We start from the raw sequence: 13,505 nt of genomic DNA, 5'->3' as shown, positions 1-13,505 counted from the left end.
CAAAACCCACTCAGGGTGACTAGTCTTCACCCAAACCTTTCTCTGAAGGAAACTTTAAAAGTACATGGAATGTATAAACAATCACATAAGCTTAAAAATGTGACAATCACTTAAAAACAACTTGTTTTTCACATATTAAGAATGGCAAAAAAATTAAGACAGATTATGCATTTGTCATTAAAATGGGGATGATACATCTCCAGTCATGAAAAGCACTCAAGTGACTATCTTTCTGCCATTAACAAAGATCTATTTTAAGCACTGATTAACAAAATTAAATAATCTCAGATTCTTACTGTTGGCTAAAAGGCCTTTGCAAAATTTATGGAAAGATGGAAGAGAGAATAAAGGTGCGTATGTTTCAGACTTCCTCATTAAAACAGCCACTTCCAAAGCCCAGGTCATTAATAGTTTCCTGAAACACAAAATATACAGTTGATTTCACATTAAAAAAAAATAGAAAAACACCTTGAAAAACCTATTCTTTTTACATTAGTTTTCTTTTGGTCTTTTAAATACCTCAAGCGATAAGAAACAAATATTAAAACTAGAGAAATTCCTTTGCCAAAACTGTCTTTTAAGAAAATCTCCCCAAACTAGCATAAATTGTAGCAAAAAATATTTTTAAATCTCTATAAATACATTCATCTATAAAATATTGCAGGAGGGGGAGGTTTTATGTAATTCTTTCAGGAAAGAACAAGAAATTCTAGATTAAATAATAAAACAAAAATTTCAAGTGTTTCATAATGAAGACGTTGCTCTACCCATTCAAATGACAGTCTTCATTTCTTTTTCTCAAATTATGAAGCCAAATTAACAAAAGTTAGAAACAATATTATAAGTATTAGTTACCTTGTGTCCTGGTTAAGATTATCTTTCTTAAGCAATATTCCCAGGAGATTTAATATAATTGAGAAATGTTTTTTTGTAGCTGTAGTTACAGTACTAATCACCGCTCCATCAAACAAGGATGGGGATGAGGAACTAAGACTGCTAGATATAAAGTGGTCATGCCTGGAAGACAAAAATTTGGATCATCTTTTCATCTCTCATGTTTAAAAAAAAGGCAATTCCAAAGTTAAGTCAATACACATTTTAAAAAATGTACTCTAGGGACTTCCTTGGTGGCACAGTGGTTAAGAATCCGCCTGCCAATGCAGGGGACATGGTTCGATCCCTGGTCGGGGAGGATCCCACATGCCACAGAGCAACTAAGCCCTTGCACCACAACTACTGAGCCTGCGCTCTAGAGCCCGCGAGCCACAACTACTGAGCCCGAGTGCCACAACTTCTGAAGCCCGTGCTCCGCAACAAGAGAAGCCACCGCAATGAGAAGCCCACTCACAACGAAGAGTAGCTCCCGCTCGCCACTAGAGAAAGCCCGCACACAGCAATGAAGACCCAATACAGCCGAAAATAAATTTATAAAATAAAATAAACTTATAAAATAAATGTATACTCTAAAGGACCCATCTTCCCTTTAAAAAAAAATTTTTTTTTCTTAAGAAGTATATGTAAATACATTACCTGGTACAATGAGAATACAATGTGTAGAGCACTGCGTACTGAATGGCAGGGAAGTGAACAGCCAGGTCGCCATGCACAACCATCAGATTCTTACTAAGGAGTGCAAAGACAGTTGGAGACAGCGCCCACATCTGATGACATACAAAAGAAAGTAAACGTATGGCTCCTCCAAGACATACATGAGCATACAAAAAGTTTATCCTTCAAAATATGTCTACACATTTTTAAAAATTAAAATTGACAGATTTAAATTTGGAAACAAGCTAGTACACTAAACCTGGGATCAACAAATATTTCTTGTGAAGATGAGAGTAAATATCTCAGCCTTTGCAGGCCACATGACACCTCTGGTACAATGTCCAACTCCTCAACTCTGCCACTGCAGAGAGAAAAGTTACAGACAAAAAAACAGGAATAAAAGTGGCTATGTTCCAATAAAAATTCTTTACAGAAAGAGGTGATGTTTGGTGATGGCTGCACAATTCTGTGAGTATACTAAAAGTCACTGAATTGCATACTTTAAATGAGTATTATAATGTATGTGAATTATATCTCTATTTTTTTAAGAAAGAAAAAAAAAACACGTAGTGGGCTAGATTTGGTCCATGGACTGTAATTTGCTGATCCTTCGTCTAAACAAAGCCCTTGCACCCTTCAGTGTAGTAGATCGTATTTCCTCAGTTTTCCATGTACTTCAAATGGCAAGTTGCCCTGTCCAGTGAGGAAAAAAGGCACACCCTGCCACTCTAAGCCTTTTCCATCCTTCCCTTTCTTTCCACTGCTAAGATACTCCTTTCCATCTGACTGCCCGGTCCCGACTCCCTCTCATTTCCAGAGTGCAGGATGTAAACCTCAAATCTGAGCACAATGTGAATTTCTCAACAACCAAATTTTAGAATGCAAAGAATGGAAGAGTCAAAAAAAAGAAAAAAAAAAAAAAAAAAAGAATGGAAGAGTCTACCGCAGCCTAGCAGTGAGGGAAAGAGCAGCTATGGAGGGACACAGGGCAGTCTGATCTAACAATATGGAAAGCATGCAAATATAAACATCAAATCTTGACTCTTCCCTCCCTTCTCTCTTAGACTACATTATCCCCTTAATAATATCCCATTACTTTTCATTATAAATCATGTTTTTCAATCCTGCAAGGTCCAACAGGAGGGAGGAATATACTAACCACAGCAATAATTATAAATGAAAAGCATGGTCACTTCAAATTTCTTACAGGAAATCTTTATTCTTTTTCCAAAAGAATATATGAATGTTCCTAGAGAAAAGTAGTTAGTCAAAAAATAAGGACCATATGGAAGCACTAACTCTAGTGGGAAGAAGGAAAAGAGTACCAGGGGAAGAAGGGGTTGCATATTAAAAGAACTATACAAACTTGTCCTGTGGAAAATGTTGACAATTTTTCTAAAAGCATGCTAGAGTAAATAGGAGAAAGCATTAAAATACATTTTGTAAAAAATAAAACAAATATAAAAACCTTATCAAGGAAAGCAAGAGCTAAACATAATGGCAAGAAAATATTCCTGTCAATTTTAATTATCCAGGCATGACCAAAATATGGCCGTTTGATCTATGTGATTCTGTAGACACACTGCCTTGATAGGTAAATGAAATATGTAAACATGCAATAAGAAGAGGCTGAAATGGGATAAAACAAAGACATTACAAGTAAATACTCACCCCAATCAGTGAGTTTTTAGCATTTCCAATTGTAGTCAGAGCACTGAGGTCAAATATAACTACAAATTTTGCATTGTCTACATTGAATACATGATTCTTAAAAGCCTCATGTTTTATTTCGGAACAGGCATCAGGAAGTTGTAGACTATGTAACAGGTTGTTTAGGGCACAAGTCATTTCTCCCAAAATTAATTTATAGGCAGTCTCCAGAACAGGAATATTCTTCAGGCTGAGCACTGCTTGATAAACAGCATGGGCTACAGCAACAACCTTAAAACAAGAATTCAGGAAAGTGATAATTAAATGGAAAGTATATTACTATCTGCATAATGGTGATGATGCACATCAGTTTAAGACGGATAAATTTACTGTCCAAAACACCAAAGACCTTAATTTTTAAAAAAGCAATTTAGGAAACCTACATAGTATCAGTAAGCATTTTAAAATCTATAAAGCTTTATTTAAAAAAGGGTCCTCTAAATTAAAAATGAAAATGTGAAATTTCTTAAAAGTCCTTTTTTTTTTTTTCAAGCCAGTATCAAAACACACACAAATAGCATTTTATTAAGATAGGTTTTCCTACATCTACTTAGAAAGTCTATAGTGAAAAAAAAAAAAAAAAAAAAAGTCTATAGTGGCTTTGACTGGGAGTCAGTTAAGAAGCTAACAATGAAGTATTATTTACAACATACACGTCACATTTTAATAAGACAAATTTAATAAAATCTGAAAAAACTATCTGCATATCACTCATCAAAGTATACAGTATGAAAATCAAATATTAAGTGAATCATTATAATTTCTATATTCTAAATCAAATATTTATCATTTCGATTTCATTTATGTAGCCTACTAAGGAACAGGAGTCAAACTCTTCAATGACCTAAGTTGATCAAAAGTCTGATCAATGAATCACTCACCTCTTTTTCTTTATGATAACGCAAAAATAGTAGTTTAGATGATGGTATAAATAGTTTTTCTACAAATGATGATGGCAGTTTTGTATTTATCTGTTCAACAATCTAAAAGAATAAAATAAGAAATGAGCTATCAATTCACAAAAGAACATGGAGGAATCTTAAATGCGTATTTCTAAGGGAAAAAAAAAAACAATATGAAAAGGCTGCATACCGTATGATTCTAACTATAAGACACTCTGGAAAAGGTAAAACTATAGGGGCTTCCCTGGTGGCGCAGTGGTTAAGAATCCACCTGCCAATGCAGGGGACGTGGGTTCGAGCCCTGGTCCGGGAAGATGCCGCCGAGCAACTAAGCCCGTGCGCCACAACTACTGAGCCTGCACTCTAGAGCCCACGAGTCACAACTATTGAGCCCACGTGCTACAACTACTGAAGCCCGCGTGCCTAGAGTCCATGCTCCACAACAAGACAAGCCACCACAATGAGAAGCCCGCGCACAGCAACGAAGTGCAGCCAAAAATAAATAAATTCAAACAAACAAACAAAAACCATAGAGACAGTAAAAAGATCAGTGGTTGCCAGCCAGAAGAGGGGAGAGAATAGGTGGAACACAAGGGATTTTGGGGGCACTGAAACCCTTCTGCATGATACTGTAATGGTGAATACATGGCATTATACATTTGTCAAACCCATAGAATGTACAATACAGAGAGTGAACCCTAAAGTAAACTATGGACTTTAATTAATAATGATGTCTCAATTTGGCTCATCAGTTGTAATAAAAGTACCACACTAAAACTAAAGATATTAGTAATAGAGGAAACTATTGGGGGAAGAGGTTATATGGGAACTTTGTACATTCTGCTTAATTTTTCTGTAAACCTAAAAACTGCCCTGAAAAATAATCTATTAAAGAAAAAAGTAATATATCTAAGCTATATGTTTAGGCCTTAACATTGTGACATTAAAATGTTTAGATACCGAAATAGTATACATGTATTTACACTTAAACATGGTTTTTTTTTCACATTGGCAAAGGGAAGTGTAACTATGGCAGAAATGTTTAGCAGAATGTCATCTAGAATTTGCTTTGAAATAATCCAGTTGGGGATGCAGGGATGGCAAGGAGGAGGCAGAGCGTAGGAGGCCTAGATGAAACCAGATGGGCCATGTGCTTCTAATTATAGAAACTGAGTATTAAGTATGCAGAGATTCATTATACTACTCTACTTTTTTTTAATATACTTCAAAAGGTCCATAATAAAAGGTGGAGAGAGGGGGGATATTTATGATTAAGAAAATAATAAGAACTATCAAAGAAGTTTTCATGTTTCAGAAACAAAACATAACAGGGTCTTTCAAAATAGCTATCAAGTACCTTCTCTACACAGTATTTATCAGGAGTGCTAGATAGTCTCATGTGAAGGATGATATTTCATCCAAAAAAAAAAGTATAGCTACACTGAGATGAGCTCTCAAATACTAAAAGTACACAGACACTAGAGCAAAAACAAACTAGATTCTATAGATAAGACTAATTAATGCAAAAAAACACAAACAAACAAGGGCTTAACGTCTTCCGCATCAATTTAAATTTAAGGGCCTGAATAAACGTATTAAACAAAAAAGAATTCACATACCAATGTGAGTAAATTCAAGACTGAGATGATATAATCTGTACCACAAGTCCGGCAATTCTCCAGTTGATCTAATCCATATGTAATAACCATGTCACAATGTATAGTCATGCTAGGATCCAAGCTGCCGAGCAAAACACCAACACACTCATTAGCAGCTGTCAACACAGCCTCAGAAAAAAACACCTGGTTTGCAGCCGTCACACATCTCATTACTCTGTACAGAACCTGCAATGGGGAAAACAAGCAGCTTTAAAAAAAACTCATATTCTTCCACAGAGCAAGAAATATTTTCTATTTAATGCAGTTTCTATTGAAAATTAACTGCCTGCCTTGTCAGTAGTCTCTTAATATTCTAGTTCTCAGTGGCTGAATAATAATAAGGGTATCTCTGGTACAACACACAAAAAGGATATTGCCTAAGTATTCTAAAGTACTATTGTGAGAGGAATGGAATTTGCCATACTCTATTTCCCTTATACCCAATTCCTATCCCCCCACCAAAGTCACTAAATGGTTGAAGTTCAGAATCTTCATAATAATCATGAAATATACCAGAACTTAGAACAGTAACAGTATTAACAACATGGCAATAACCTGCCGTGAGAATAACTTTCCGTAATCTAGCACTTGGACTTTTAATCAATCTTTTAAAACTAAATATCCATGATGGTTTTAGCTTATGAAAGTTCATGTACTGATGGTCTCTATGTAAAGATAAATATAAATATTCTCATTCATAACATATAATACCTATTTGAGAATTATGAAAATCTTATCATTTCCAGCCCCAAAAAACCCCAGTAAACTATAGTAGTCAATGTACTACATTTCTAATAAAACTAACTTAGGAAAAAACAAGTACAGAAAAAGACACAGAAAAGATTGATACAGAAAAATATTTCTCAAATTTTTCTGTAATATTCAACAACCACTACATACAGGGTTTTTTTGTAAACCTGCATATAGATTTAAAAGGCCTAAAAGACCATTTTTGGCAAAAACCTAAAAGACCTTCATAAAAGAGTACATTTAATATAGAACTATCCTGGAAAATGATACATTCCTGTCCTTTTGTTTTACATACATAAATAAATAGATATAATAAACTGCTTTTATTTCAACACTGACAAAGTCATCAACCACCCATCTTTTAGACAGTAAAAATAAAAATATTAAACTACTTGGATCAGTTTCAAAATATTAACATGCTGGTTTTAATTATCTTCAGGACATTTCTGCTCAAATACACAATTAACTTACCAAGAATTACATATATAATGCCCTCTTTTATCTAGCAAAGTGTTCAACGAAAGTAAATGCTCATAAAAGCTAGAATTTTACACTAGCAGTAAAATTTTAATCATTTAGGTTAAATCTTTTATGAGTATCACACAGGTTTCTTCTCCCTTCTTATTCAAGCAGAATATAATGATGGGGGTTCATTTCTCACATTCATTACACTGAACCACTCATCACTGGACTGTAATACGGTGCAGCTGATGTCTGGGGCTGCTGAAATGTGGCAATATAGCTACTTCTTATAATTGGTCTCAGGCTATTACATAGTTTAAGTTCTTATATCTTTATATCCTTTGATGTCAGGCTATCAAGTTGTTTCATCCTGTCATGCTTAGAGAAAATTACTTTTCGAGGCCTTCTCTGTTAAGAGTTATTCTTAGTATGTTGAAAAACTAAAAGGAGACACAATAATTTTAAAGCAAAACTCAGTATTATTAAAAAACTAAAGAATAAGATTTTAAAATTCATATTAAAAACAAGAATAAATGAACCTACAGAGAATCTCCTAAAAGAAAAGTTCATAGGCATTTAAAAATTCAGAGTGGACTTTTTTTCATCAGGTTGGGGGGTGAGGGGAGTGAGATATAGAATTCCCTACTTTTCTGGCCATTTAAGAAAGTGGTCAGACACCTACACACATGCTAAACAAATGAGGGATTAATAACAAAGCTCACTAGATAAACAGAAGCATTTAAAAGAAAAGGCAATTTTTGCTGAATGATACTAAAGACTACTAAAACTTACATCTGTTACGTATGCCTCAGTAATTGGAGGACCCCGAATTGGGCTGAAACGTTCCCCAATGCTCCTCACCACAGTACTGAATACCCGGAGAAGCGCTGCCAACTTTGGTAAGGACACGGATGGAGGTGGAACATCTTCATCCACTGACTCCCCAGAGGCCACATGGCTGAGGTCCTACATGTGAATTCAACAGCATTCTTATTTAAGTAAAACATTGTTTAAAAAACAGAAAACAACTCCCAATTTTTAAATCAATTAACTTTATAATACATTTTTACAAATAAGGAGGAATTTTGGCTTATGAGAAAAGGAAACATGAATCTAAGTATAAAAGTAGATTTTGCTTCTCTAATTATTTAAATAAGCAAATATTAACCTCAACAGATTCTTTGAGCCACTCAAGTCAACAGTATACTAAGCCAATATTATTCACATGAAGAGCAAGGGGGGTTGGGGGAGTTTAGAGGAGGTTGGTTTAAAAAATTATAAGACCTTAGAAGACCTAGCCTACAGATTTATAAGCTAGCTGAGGAAATTAGACATACTCAAAGGAAAAGATTAGCAAAAAATGGGGTACTACAACCAACATATACCTACACATAATTAAGCACCAAAATAATCAAAGAGAATTCAATCTTAGGGATAGCAAAGGGAAGTCTCTACAAACTAGAATGGGTGGCTTATCAGAAGCAGATCAGCTTTAAAGGTGTGCTAGGAACCAAGACATCCTAGGCAAAGGGGTAAAGAAACATGTGGAAGCAAAATATTCCCTCACTTTTCTCTGAAAGGGAGCAGATAGATTGGTACAGTTAAAAGTAGTGAAGTAACTGTTTGCTAGAAGTAGCAAAAGTATAAAGAAAAGATGAAGCTAAATCTTCATAGAAGCCTTGACCACCAAACAAGAATCTTGGTAATTACCAACTGAGTAGGGAAGAAACACTAAGATGGCAGGTTTAAGTCAGGACAGTGGCCAGGAAATCCAAGAACCAATAATAGACACTTCAACAGTAGTATTAAAGGTTCCATACTCAAAGGTGGCTGAAGCCAAGCCTTGTCCTCCGAAGCATGATCCAAGATTGCCAATAGAAGTAAGAGAAAAAAGCCTTTAGGGGCTTTTATACAATATCAATTCACCTTTTTCATAACAAAAAATAAGAAACAACTGAAGAAAATGTCTTCAGGAAACTACCAGCCACCAAGATTATTTCAAGCTTTGGGAAATTAGGCCTGCAATTTTTCTATCTTTCTGGTAATTCTGCTGGCAACTTAAAAACATCTAAAAATAATTAAAATATGGCAATGGTCTCATAATTTTTGCTTAAATGTCAGGTGATCTGAATTGTTTTAAAATAAATCTAGCACTGCTTTAGATTTTTGTTTTTGCTCTTTTCTTACCTGAAATTTTAGGAAATAACTTCATTTTTTATATACTCACCTCAGCATATGCCTCCATGTCCTCTAGAAACTGACCAAGAAGAGTGGTAGAAAATGCAAGATCAGCTACCCAGAATGGCTCCAAACTCTGCAACCACCCTAGGAATCATACAAGAAATTTTGGAAGAGTAGAAAAAAATTTTAAGTCCAAGTTAAAAAAATATTTAAGAGAATTCTTTTAAAAGGTATCTGGTTTTCAAGTTGCCCACTCTTGAAACATGCCCTATATCATAAAATTAGGACTGTAAACTGTTTTTTGTTTGTTTGGGGCCGTGCTGCATGCTTCGCGGCTTGCGGGATATTATTTTCCCGACCAGGAACTGAACCCGGGCCCCCGCAATGGAAGCACATAGTCCTACGCACTGGACCACCAGGGAATTCCCTGTAAACCATTTAATATACTAATGATTAACCACTACCTCTTTTAACGCTACAGAAATGAAAATTCTCCAGAAATTAAAATATAATCTCATGTCCTTTTTTTTAATAAGTAGATTCAGTACCCATACTGTCACTACACACAGGACTTAGACTAAAATGTGCCAATCTACGGCCACCTTGGCTTTCTTCTCCAGGGCCACACGTGGTCACCAAAAGTGTACACTCATCCCCCCAGGGGAAATGGGACCACTTGCCAGTGGAATTGAGAGAACTACTCTCACCTGTATATCTTAATTTCAGAAGTTTATTTCACCAAATAAGCTATGAGAAACTACAGCACCTGGAACAAGTTGAAATGTCCAAGTGAGTCATATCAGTCATTCATTTAACACGGAAAAAAAATTTTTTCTTTATCATTTATGACAATCCTCCAAATTAATCCATTTGTTTAATCAACAGAAAAACAATAAATCAAGAATATCCAGGATCTTCCTTTCTACCCTTCAGGGTACTGCTACTGTGGTATCTCCTACCAGCACACGCAGCAAATGACTTGAGATAAAGTCCTTACTCACAGGTGCAACACTACAATCTGTATTTACTCTCCCTACCTACTACAAAAGTACACATTTTTCCTTTTAAAAGATAAATTTAGCTAACAAGTAATCTTCACCAAAATATCCTCTGAAGCAATTATTTTTCTTGCATTATCAAAAAAAGCAGTGTTAACAGCTGGTCTTTGAGAAACAAACACTCCTTCCCACAATATTTAAATGACTGGTATATGCTGAACGACTCACCAGACACCTGCTGTGTAAGCGAAGGTTTCTGAGTATGATCTATATGCCATCCGACTAATATGTCAACTGTATCCTGGATGGAGACAGAGAAGGGGACTAATCATTTTAAGGTCTTATTGCTATTCCAACCTGTGGAACATTTCAGAGTAAGAGAACCTAGAACATCTTATGTCCCACCTTCTTGACATTATACATTAAAGCGGGGTTGGGAGGGGCAGGGCAGGAGAATAATGGAACTTTCTTTATGACACTGATGAAATATTTCTTTCAGTATGTTAAGGTATTAGTGTTAGCAAGTACAGATAGTATTTTTTATAAAACTACATTACTGCATCATTCAATCCTGGACCTTAAAACCAATTATACTCAAAGGAGCAGAAACTTTGTTTTCTATCTAATTCCCCAGGTCCTCATACATGCAGCCAATCCCTTACCCCATCATCTGGAAAGAGGGGGCAGGGAACTCACCCTAAAATTAGTGCTGAAAATATGAGGGTAACATCGAGCTACCAAAAGAATGCACTTAACACATTTGCAAAGTAATTCTGGTGTATCCACATTTTCAAGAATGGACTGCAGGCTGGTCATTACAAGCTAAAAAATAAAAGTTACAAACCATGAACATTTAATAAAATAGGGAGAAAACAAGCAAATTAGGTTCATTATTTAATAGTGACTATAGCCAAAACTGACTATATCAAAGAAAATAAATTCTATAGTTTTCCCAAAAAAGTTGAAAACATTTCAATCCACTGTTTTCCCCTCATTTAACATCTGTTAACATTATTCCTAAGTAACATGTTTACATTGCTCCTAAGTGCTATCTTCAAAACCATGGGTGTGATTAAAATTTCAAGTAGAAAAACTAAGATGTGCTTGGGAAACTTGTCTTTAAAGTACCAGAATAATTTTCCAATTCAAAACATAGAGCAGATGTTGTACGACTTATACTTTAAGATATTAGTACTTGCTTCAAATTGGAATGATTTAAAGAAGGTTAGCATGGCCCCAACACAAGAATGACACACGGGCTCATGTTACCACTATATATATTTTTGAAATAAATATATGGCATACTACCTATAGAATATTTTGCAGCTAAAATTATTTTTGTTAAAATCAATTTTTTCCCCAAAAGGAAAGTTCTTCTCTACAAAAGAATGATGTTATAAGTGTAGAAGAAATGCTACAATTAGAAAACCACCATTTTGCAACAGCCAATGCTATAATCTATACAATGCACAGAATATGAATGAATGCTAAAATCAAGTGAAATATTGTGAAAAAACCAGGATATTCAGGAGGTCTCACAGTATCATGCCCACATTTACTCACTAATTACAAAGGGAGAAAAATAAGCCTTCACAATGGAAAGATCTGGTTGGTCATCACCTTAACCAAGTGATGAAACTCTTTAAGAGTTACGTGAACCTGAAGTTATATGCCTGCTAGTGTGATACAACACTAAGTATGAACCCATAAAGTATTCGTGACCAAAATATTTGAACTGAATCTAAACAGGAAGGAATAATCAGACAAGCCCAAAACATAGAACATTCTACAAAATAAGGGGGACAAAAAAGGGAGCAGAGAATTGTTCTACTTAAGAGGTTAAAGAGGCACACCACCATCTTCAAGAGATTAAAGATTCATCAATACATGAACCCTGATGGGATCCTGGGTTAAGACAAAAGTTATAGACATCTTAGTGAGCTGCAAAATTTGAACATGGATTGTCTTATGTGACAAAATTAATTTTCTTAGGTATGATTATAATGTTAATATGAGATTAGCCTTAACCTTAGGAGAGGCATGCTGAAGTATCACAGCATAAACCATCATGATGTGTGGAATTTATTTTCAAATAGTTCAACAAAAAATCGTCTCTGTGTGTGTCTGTGTCTGTGTGTGTGTAGAAACAAAACAACTGCAGCAAAATGTTAATAAGTAACAGATCTAGGTAAAAGATATATGGGTGTTTAATGTACCAGCCCAACTGTTTTCCTGTGGATTTAAAATTTTTCAAAATAAATACTTGGGGAAATGTTCATATTATGAAAACTGTATGCAGAATAAGCCAAATTTGGTGTTATGCTGGTTAGTTACAAATTATTTTCTGCATCTTTTCCAAAATTTTGTCACAACCTCTATAATCAAATAAAAATAAAAATTTTAAAGACAGAATAGATTTCTCATGTTTTTTAAAATTAACCAAAATAAAACATACCATGAATTGTTTAATAAAAAAAGCAAATTAAATAAAGATATCAAATATTCTAAAGACACCACATCCTAAATTTTTAAAAACATTAGCTCAACAAAAATTTAATTACTTTAAAGTTTGCTCAAAATTAAATTGGGAATGATCTTTTAATAATTCAGATACAGGGACTTCCCTAGTGGTGCAGTGGTTAAGAATCCACCTGCCAATGCAGGGAACACAGGTTTGATCCGTGATTCAGGAAGATCCCACGTGCCGCAGAACAACTAAGCCCATGCGTCACAACTACTGAGCCTGCGCTCTAGAGCCCACGCACCCCCCACAAACCACAACTACTGAAGCCCGCGCACCTAGAGCCAGTGCTCCTCAACAAGAGAAGCCACTGCAATGAGAAGCCCGCACACCGCAACAAAGAGTAGCCCCAGCTCGCCGCAGCTAGAGAAAGCCCGCGTGCAGCAACGAAGACCCAACACAGCCAAAAAAATAATAATAGTAATTCAGACACACAATTATTTATTTTATATCACTAGGAATAAGAATTTTTGACATATTATCAAAACTTTAGGCCCAAAAAAAGTTGTGGTGTTTAGTTTTTATCTCCCTCAAAAAATGTGAAGCCCCCTTCTACGTGGCTTTCCTCATGGAGCTTCTATTTTCAAATCTGTAAATGATTCTAGTACTACGCAAATTCAAAAGAAAGCTTCTAAAAAGCAAAAAGACAAAATTTTTAAAATAACTTACTTTAAATCTACCTTCAGTGTGTATCATTTACTCTAATTCAGAAACACGAGTTTTATTTACATCATATATCAATCAGTATATAACCCCTATTCTAAGTTTCCTTTCT

General features: G+C 35.1%; 1 protein-coding gene and 1 non-coding gene across 2 annotated transcripts in view; one reads left to right on the top strand and one right to left on the bottom strand.

Annotated features, from left to right (window-relative positions):
* SMG1 (SMG1 nonsense mediated mRNA decay associated PI3K related kinase) overlaps positions 1-13,505 on the bottom strand; it is a 93,749-nt gene that overhangs the window by 49,692 nt on the left and 30,552 nt on the right. Inside the window, exons 7-16 of the mRNA XM_065892945.1 lie at positions 10,906-11,031; positions 10,438-10,510; positions 9,258-9,355; positions 7,823-7,996; positions 5,780-6,004; positions 4,140-4,241; positions 3,220-3,489; positions 1,531-1,661; positions 856-1,017; positions 297-415 (exon numbers count right to left, since the gene is read on the bottom strand). Of these exons, the coding sequence (XP_065749017.1) occupies positions 297-415; positions 856-1,017; positions 1,531-1,661; positions 3,220-3,489; positions 4,140-4,241; positions 5,780-6,004; positions 7,823-7,996; positions 9,258-9,355; positions 10,438-10,510; positions 10,906-11,031 (1,480 nt within the window). The remainder of the gene's footprint in view (positions 1-296; positions 416-855; positions 1,018-1,530; positions 1,662-3,219; positions 3,490-4,139; positions 4,242-5,779; positions 6,005-7,822; positions 7,997-9,257; positions 9,356-10,437; positions 10,511-10,905; positions 11,032-13,505) is intronic.
* LOC136135807 (U6 spliceosomal RNA) lies at positions 11,386-11,494 on the top strand. Its single transcript, XR_010656643.1, has one exon. It is a non-coding gene; the product is annotated as a U6 spliceosomal RNA (small nuclear RNA).

Source organism: Phocoena phocoena, chromosome 15, assembly GCF_963924675.1.
Source record: "Phocoena phocoena chromosome 15, mPhoPho1.1, whole genome shotgun sequence".
NCBI classification, from domain to species: domain Eukaryota; kingdom Metazoa; phylum Chordata; class Mammalia; order Artiodactyla; family Phocoenidae; genus Phocoena; species Phocoena phocoena.
The sequence above is the reverse complement of the archived record's forward strand: the minus strand, read 5'-3'. Positions and strand labels throughout refer to the sequence as shown.